Source organism: Panulirus ornatus, chromosome 5, assembly GCF_036320965.1.
Source record: "Panulirus ornatus isolate Po-2019 chromosome 5, ASM3632096v1, whole genome shotgun sequence".
NCBI classification, from domain to species: Eukaryota; Metazoa; Arthropoda; class Malacostraca; order Decapoda; family Palinuridae; genus Panulirus; species Panulirus ornatus.
In genome coordinates, this window is record NC_092228.1 from 41,097,028 (window position 1) to 41,105,852 (window position 8,825).

The 8,825-nt window shown below is 38.5% G+C and overlaps 1 protein-coding gene and 1 long non-coding RNA gene across 4 annotated transcripts; one reads left to right on the top strand and one right to left on the bottom strand.

The window, feature by feature from the left end:
- Positions 1–435: 435 nt before the first annotated feature.
- ClpP (Caseinolytic protease proteolytic subunit) lies at positions 436–7,183 on the bottom strand. Of its 3 annotated transcripts, none has more exons than XM_071662069.1 (6): positions 7,031–7,183; positions 6,487–6,669; positions 5,694–5,785; positions 4,319–4,511; positions 3,251–3,356; positions 436–1,217 (listed from the first exon to the last, which is right to left on the bottom strand). In XM_071662069.1, exons 1-6 carry the CDS (start codon positions 7,064–7,066, stop codon positions 1,096–1,098), a joined length of 732 nt encoding a protein of 243 aa, XP_071518170.1. In that variant the 5' UTR covers positions 7,067–7,183; the 3' UTR covers positions 436–1,095. The 3 variants fall into 3 exon arrangements, with proteins under 3 accessions (XP_071518170.1, XP_071518171.1, XP_071518172.1); XM_071662070.1 differs by lacking the exon at positions 7,031–7,183 and adding an exon at positions 6,905–7,029; XM_071662071.1 differs by lacking the exon at positions 7,031–7,183 and adding an exon at positions 6,986–7,003.
- Positions 7,184–7,343: 160 nt separating this feature from the next.
- LOC139748714 (uncharacterized) lies at positions 7,344–8,373 on the top strand. The gene is made up of 2 exons (XR_011712805.1): positions 7,344–7,653; positions 8,147–8,373. It is a non-coding gene; the product is annotated as an uncharacterized lncRNA (long non-coding RNA).
- The last annotated feature ends 452 nt before the right edge of the window (positions 8,374–8,825 follow it).

An 8,825-nucleotide genomic window follows, 5' to 3' on the forward strand; every position in this document is an offset into this window, starting at 1 on the left:
AAAATCCTACAACACATTGTGATCAGTGTAAATTATTTAAATACAAAACACTAACAAGATAAATTCTGAAGAGAAAAACAAGCCAAAACCATGTGTTTCACCCTCTAAAACTGTTAGTGTGAAGAAGAAACAATCACCTCAACTCGCCCCGACAGCTAAAGAAATAAAGTCAAAAGAATAAGAATTGACTTGGCAAGGGAATAAAACAGGAAGATATAATTATGGAGGAAAGTAGAAGTACATAAAGTTAAAAAAGGTCGTTAGTGCAAAGGGAAAAAAAAGTGAAATTTGATACCCGCAAACATATCTGTCAAGAAGCTTGTTGAGTAAATGTGGTTCAAGAACAGAACCACCAGTTGAAGGAATAAGCTTCAACCACACTTTAGCTGTGCTTTAGTGTATAATAAATGATCTAATAAGAGCAGATACCAAAAATTATGTCAACTATTTATTTCTTATAAAAACCACAATACGTATGTTACACTTTACATTAGTAGTATGACTGGCCCTAAAATTAGAGTTCTAAAGAATTAACCCGAGAAAACTGCCAGTATAAAATATACATCATCTGTTCCCATTATCAGTCTAACTTTGTAACAAAGTTACATGCTAAGATAAGAAGTGATTATTCGTTCATTCTGTTCTCTCATACTCGGAAAAGATTTGTTGATACATTAACTAAATTCACCCATGTTTTATAAAACGTTTATCAAATGATTGTGACACATAAATGTTACATACTTCCACATATCCAGTTTACCATACAAGGCAGGTATTACACTTTTCCCACCACATGGTTCACTGTATACTGGTGCTCAGTCATCTCTGCCAAATTCTCTTACAAGTGACTCCAACATTCTACAGTAGACTGGTAACAGGCACGGTTTGATGCACATTATAAATTGTACACTGTAACACTACAAAAAATCTTTTAACAAATGACACGTACCTAAAAATTATACCAGATAGAATTCTGCAAGGAAATACCAACAGTGTAGTTAAATTCATAATTTTTGTAATAATTTGTTAACCATATAATTACTGAACTTTGCTATTATTTGGGCCAACCCCATCTGGTAGACCCAATCTAACAGGTCATTCAGGAGTTTGAGGTGCTGCATCTCCTACTTTTGGTGGGCTGGTCAGGACTTCATCAATCAGACCCATCTCTTTAGCCTCGCTTGCTTCCATGAATTTGTCACGCTCCATCATTGGGGCTGCAACACATATTGTGAGTTTAAAAGAAAATATTCGTATCACATCCGTTAAAATATGATTTATTTGTGAGTAGTAATATATATATTCCTGGTAAATTATATGGGGGGATATTGATTGAGAGGGTGAAGGCATGTACAGAGCATCAGATTGGGGAAGAGCAGTGTGGTTTCAGAAGTGGTTAAGGATGTGTGGATCAGGTGTTTGCTTTGAAGAATGTATGTGAGATATACTTAGAAAAACAAATGGATTTGTATGTAGCATTTATGGATCTGGAGAAGGCATATGATAGAGTTGATAGAGATGCTCTGTGGAAGGTATTAAGAATATATGGTGTGGGAGGCAAGTTGTTAGAAGCAGTGAAAAGTTTTTATCGAGGATGTAAGGCATGTGTACGTGTAGGAAGAGAGGAAAGTGATTAGTTCTCAGTGAATGTAGGTTTGCGGCAGGGGTGTGTGATGTCTCCATGGTTGTTTAATTTGTTTATGGATGGGGTTGTTACGGAGGTGAATGCAAGAGTTTTGGAAAGAGGGGCAAGTATGAAGTCTGTTGGGGATGAGAGAGCTTGGGAAGTGAGTCAGTTGTTGTTCGCTGATGATACAGTGCTGGTGGCTGATTCATGTGAGAAACTGCAGAAGCTGGTGACTGAGTTTGGTAAAGTGTGTGAAAGAAGAAAGTTAAGAGTAAATGTGAATAAGAGCAAGGTTATTAGGTACAGTAGGGTTGAGGGTCAAGTCAATTGGGAGGTGAGTTTGAATGGAGAAAAACTGGAGGAAGTGAAGTGTTTTAGATATCTGGGAGTGGATCTGGCAGCGGATGGAACCGTGGAAGCGGAAGTGGATCATAGGGTGGGGGAGGGGGGCGAAAATTCTGGGAGCCTTGAAGAATGTGTGGAAGTCGAGAACATTATCTCGGAAAGCAAAAATGGGTATGTTTGAAGGAATAGTGGTTCCAACAATGTTGTATGGTTGCGAGGCGTGGGCTATGGATAGAGTTGTGCACAGGAGGATGGATGTGCTGGAAATGAGATGTTTGAGGACAATGTGTGGTGTGAGGTGGTTTGATCGAGTAAGTAACGTAAGGGTAAGAGAGATGTGTGGAAATAAAAAGAGCGTGGTTGAGAGAGCAGAAGAGGGTGTTTTGAAATGGTTCGGGCACATGGAGAGAATGAGTGAGGAAAGATTGACCAAGAGAATATATGTGTCGGAGGTGGAGGGAACGAGGAGAAGAGGGAGACTAAATTGGAGGTGGAAAGATGGAGTGAAAAAAATTTTGTGTGATCGGGGCCTGAACATGCAGGAGGGTGAAAGGAGGGCAAGGAATAGAGTGAATTGGAGTGATGTGGTATACCGGGGTTGACGTGCTGTCAGTGGATTGAATCAAGGCATGTGAAGCGTCTGGGGTAAACCATGGAAAGCTGTGTAGGTATGTATATTTGCGTGTGTGGACGTATGTATATACATGTGTATGGGGGTGGGTTGGGCCATTTCTTTCGTCTGTTTCCTTGCGCTACCTTGCAAACGCGGGAGACAGCGACAAAGCAAAAAAAAATATATATATATATCTCAATATGTGTAGACAGGACAACAGAAAAATTTTCATACATCATTTCCTACCACAGTGATGTGATGCCACAAACAGATAAACTCTGGCTCACATGCACTATCGAGCTGTCATATACAATCTACCAAAACCAGAGCCCGCATCACTCAAAGTCAAGCCCCATAAACTATTCCGTGGTTTTTCTTACCATTTCAGAGGTCTTCGTTCAGCTTACCGATAGCATGATGCCCCCATATACCGCGGTGTTCAAATTCATTCTTTCCTATGCATGTCTTCCATTCACTTGAATGTTAAGCCCTAGTGAATCAAAATTTCTTTCATACTATCCAAACGTTTTCTGTCTTCCCTTGCTCCAACATTAGTCTTGACATCTACTCCCACAGTGTCCACACGCAATCATCACTTTTTAATATTAATTGAGACAGTGCAATGGGTAGACTAAAAAAAAATATTCTTTCAGTCTTTAACTTACCAATTTTTTCCAGAGGAAGTCCTGTGTGTTTAACATAAAGATTATTAAGTCTCTCCTTTAACCGTAGGATTTCTTCAGCCTGTATCTGAATGTCTGTGGCCTGGCCCTATAAGGAAACAAGATTTATGGTAAATACAATTTTACTAATTACAGTTTTTCTCACTGTAGATAGTTCAATGGAAGTTCCTTTTTTATACTTTTGTAATTTATACATTTATACAGTTTTTTATCTAATTTCACAAACTGGGTTCAAAGAGTATGTAAGTAGCATATGGAATTCTACAGAAATAAATTTTGGTCCTGAGTGAGGAATGGCTTTGCACCAATATAATCTTGAACTAACTGACCATAATGAAAGCAGAATCGTACAGCTGAAACTATAAATGAAAAAGATATGGCCACCTCTTTGAGGGAGTTCTCGAAACAGGCATTATACATATATAGAAAGATGGATGAGAAGAAAGCACCATGCAATGGTTTTTCTTCAAAGGTTCAGTTGCTACATTTCTAAAATATGACAAGGTCAACAGGTATATGTAAAAAAAAATCATTGGAAGATACTTAAAATTGCAGATAAGCTTAGGGATGGCAAAAATACTACTACCTTAATAAAATAAGCTTTATTACTTCAGCAACCATAATAAAAAACTAGAACTGCAGGTAAGTAAAACAAACATGGCAGTGATGCCTAACCACAGCAAAAGAATCACACAATTATTTTCAGCATTCTGGATGAGGTAACTGATGATGGTCTTGAAGAAACTCACCTTTATGTTGTAACTTAAGCCAAGAAGCATAAAGTATGCCTCTTGAACAATCTAACAAATAATCACATCTAGGGTATGCAGTAAGCCATGAAAAAAGCAGTCAAGATATACTGAATTAGCTAGAGGATCAAAATGAATAAGCCTCCAGTCAACTCATAAAGCCTGTCTGTAAGGACCACGTCCTCAGAGTCCTCAGACATGGGCATCTACTGGGAATCTCGAGAAGAACTTACCCATGGGCCAAACAGTTAATTTTACCTTTATCACTACAATAATGTATATCAAACAAACCAAGACAAACCTGAGCTCCACCATGAGGCTGGTGGATCATAATACGTGAGTGTGGCAGCGAGTGCCTCATCCCCACACTGCCGGCTGCAAGCAAGAGAGATGCCATGGAACACGCCTGACCAACACACCAGGTAGCAATAGGAGGCTGAACATACTGCATGGTGTCATAAATTCCTAACCCAGCTGTTACAACACCACCAGGGCTAAGGAGAGACAGTGATATTATACAGTTACCCAAGGAACATCAATTTTATTCAACATGACCTCCTGTTTCATACTTATGACTCAAAATGAGTATGGTGAGCATTGCACTATATGACCTATAAAAATAACATATCAAAGGTGCCATCAATTCAACAGTCACTAATAATGACTACTGAGTTTGCATCTCAGCAGTTGTATCGTATATCCTTGCTGAACATTTCACTGGCTCCATCACCAAACATTCCTGCAACTCTTTATCAGCTCACTCGATTCACTCTCTCTCTACCTGTCTATGTACAACTGCTTCTTTCACATCAGTTTCTGTTATACTAATTGTGTGCAAAGTACAGAAATGAGTAAGATCTACAGAATGGAACTGGAAAAAAAGTTGCATTAATGACGGTGTTACTGTGGTGCTCCAGTCAGAAACTTCTTTTTTGGAGAACTACTGCAGAAATGGCATGGCTCTAGACAAGCAAAAAATAAATTTTAAGTCTGATATATATATATTGGGAAAACCTATGAAGAGTTACTCTTGATGTCTAAGAATTTCCAGGTTACAGCATCTGACAGAAATCTCCAACATGAGTGAAACCTACAGAATTAACTTACAAAGGAAAAAAGAAAAACAACAGGTTCTTAACACTCAAAAGTAATTTAAATAGATGCTTACAAGATTTAATGACAATAATCCTAATATAACAAATAAGCCATATTGGGGACAGCTATGCAGGTTGAGGAAAAGTCGATGAAAAGCTAGAGGTTTTGGTAGTATGTGCCTCTGTTTTCAGACAATACCATCTGAGCAAATGAAGTCAAGTGATATTTTCATGGGTTCTTTGCATTTCAACATGTTTCACCTACTTCTAGGTTAACCCTACAATTTCCCTAATCTTCAGAGCCCTCCACATTATTAAATACTTATTGTTTTACGATAATCCAAATCATGCTGTGCCTGTTTAAATCACTCCTAAGTTTTAGAAGTCCACTGACATGCTTTTTTTCTACTTCCATGATGCTTCTATAGCACCCGAACTTTATATTTACCTTAGCCATTATGCGTAATTCAATGACAAAGCAAACCTTTGGCCTAATTCCATAAGAGAGTATAAGCTTCAGCTGAACATAAATTTCATCCCAACTGCCTATCTGAAAGTCACTAAAATCATCTTAATACTCACCTGTTAATGTACATATGAATGGGTTTCTTGGCATTTTCTGACTGAAGAAATAGAAGCTGCGCTATCACCAAACTTGCTATGTTATCGTCGATCTGAAATATAGTTATTAACAAATACAGACACGCATATCTTTAACTTTCTGCCCCAGCCACAAGGAGGAATCACGGGTGTATGGAATGCGGTGATGTGCCAAAATATTGTTGATGGAAGTGTTTAGTGTCTGTAGTCATAGCATCCTAACCCCTGCCTTTGGCTCAGGTTAGCTTATGACTGTTTCCACAGGGTACTGGAGGTATATTTTTGTTTTTCGTGGTTCCTTCATTGTCTCATTGTTAAGATGTATTTGATATTTTCTAAACATCATTTTGCAAAAGTTCAAACTATTATTTGGTTTTGTTCCTGAGCTATGCTGGGGGAAGGCATGGCAGTACCAGGTACCACAAAGAATAGGTTAATTAGCAGCAAAGGGTGAAAGGACTAGTGGAGTGACTTAAATGTAACGGAAGAAATATGTATGAGAGGGAGAGAGAAATGGGATAATAATGGTAATAAACAATGATAGCTTTTTTGAAATATGGAAGATATAAAAATATATTTAGCCAAATAAAGCATGGTGGAAGGAAATGAGGTCAAGCATATTCTGTCTAAGCTAACAAATATGTGTACGAGATAAAAAAAAAGTTGAATAAATGTGGGGTACGTTATGGCAGTTTATGATAAGAAAGAAATCCTTATTCCTTTAAGATGCATCAAGAAGCTATATCAGCCATAAACATTTAAACCATGACCTTACCGGGCCCATGACACAAATGATTCGCTCCTTCAAGAGACGAGAAAAAATATCGTACGCTCTCTCTCCTCGTCCTGTCTGCTCTATCACAATGGGGATCATGCCAAGCATTCTCTTAGTGACTTGGAAGCCAACAGTTGGCTTGATAAGTGCTTTAGAGGCTGGGTGGATGATGCCATAACTAGTCTGAAACAAAATAAGCAACATTCAGGCACAATTAAATGAGGTACATCCCATATATATTTAAATTAAATCAATTTTTTTTTTTACCTAATTCTCAATAGCTTTTGCAATGAGCTTTTCGACACCTGGATCTTTATATAATTTCTGGCAAGATAATTAACTAATGAAAAGTATTTAGCATTTATTTTAAAGAAAGATTAATGGTAGCAAATGGTTTACACTGAGATAATGGTCCTACCTGTAGACCATAGGTAGAACTCGACCTTATACTCCAGCTTAATGACCTGGGAATGAACAATATTCCATATCTATAACTCACAATCAATGGAAGATACTGATTCTCTCAAATTATCCCATAACTCACTGATATCAAGCGTTGTAGAGGCCGTAATAAAGACATCTCGACTTAGTGATGTTTCGTCTAGTGATATAACGCGAAGTCGACCAGATGATTTTGTTCGGGGTGTTTTTATATAGATTTCATCAGATATTCTAGAGAGTATTTTATAATTCTATAGGAATTATTGTAAGTTTATTAGAGGTAGATGAGTGTGTCTGTTATTCAGTCTAAAGAAATGGCGTGAATTACCGTAGATTTATGAAGGTCAACGAGACGAAGCCGAAGTTACATGTTGCATTCGAACACCAGGAGATCCAAAGGTAAACATGATTGTCTTTATGTCTGAACATTATAATTACCTGTTGTGGGGGCATTTATCTACTTTTAGATGTATTTTACTGCCATTCTTTATATATTGAATACTATATTGTATGTACAAAGTATTTCATATAATGTCAAGGGAGTAGACAATATATATTACCGACTGTGGAGAAGAGCACGTGATTGCTTGGGGTAGGAAGGGTTGCCCTCTTGCCATAACGACATATCGTCAGTAACAAAGGAGTAATGGCTTCCTTTGCTCTTCCACAGCTTCACATGCTCTGCTTCAGCCCATTGACATAGGTTGACTCCCCTATACCACAACGGTACAGTTCGTTTCACCCCATACTAGAATCATCCCCGTTTTGAATGTTCAGGCCCCGTTACCCCAAAGCTTCCCTCATTCCATCCTTCCTTCTTGGTCCCCCCCCCCACCTTCCTCCACTTTCGACTTTGTCTACAGTACTTTTCCCTTTGTGGCGTATAAGGGAGGATGACAAGCCCCAAGGCTAGATAACCTTGGAGGGTCCTGAAAATCAGAAAATCCATTATTATGTTATCGCAGTGTCTAAATGTCAGGGGAGCTCTAAAAGTGGGGGTATCTGACTTTATTTGAATTATTTCAGGGCTTGATTTGTTGGGAGAGGGTGAAAACAAGGATCAACTTTTTTTTTTATTTTGCCTAAGGTCCCCTAAAGTAGTAATATGCCACTGTTTATCCTCTTTCTTCCCCATGTTTTCAGAACGGGGTCATAGGTCCACATCTATATAACATTAATAGGATAACTAACTCGGACATATCCTTATTTTCCCTGACAGACAATGGCCTCTCCTTCCACACACATCGTAATGCATCCCATGCCTTACTTCACCTTCCATGGCTCCATTGGCTGCCACGTACACTCCCAGGCAGACCAAGCAAGAGGCCTGAGCCCTGGACCACTGGGGCTTAGGGTCAGGAAGTGGAGAGATGAAATTTAGACATTAAATGAGGAAATGATTCAATAACAAAAATGTAAGTACTTAAAAAAAATTTTTGTAAATTATTATTTGTTTCTATTTTGTCACATGGATGCCCTTTCATGGAAGGCCATTTGCCATCCCTTCCTCAAGGCCTGCGTTAGCTCATGGCGACCCTATTTCACTTCTTCTAGGTCTTTCCCATTTGAACTAATACTTAAACCATCCTGTCTCATGCCCATGATGCACCTCAGTTTCTTATTTTTTTTCCCCATCAATCCTCAACTTTCTCCCGTCCATCTCTTGGACTCTAACTTCAGGAATTTGGAATCTACCGTTCCATCTTTGGACAGCAACACAACACCTAGCTCTCCCTTCCTTTCCTTGTGGCTATAGACAGGCACATTCAGATGCCCTAGCCTGAGCATATTTTTGTTATTCTTTCGTAAGTGTTATGCCGAATGTCACATAATACACATGCATGACATTATCTGACAGTGACCATTAGAGAAAATGGTAAGACTTACCATGAAATATA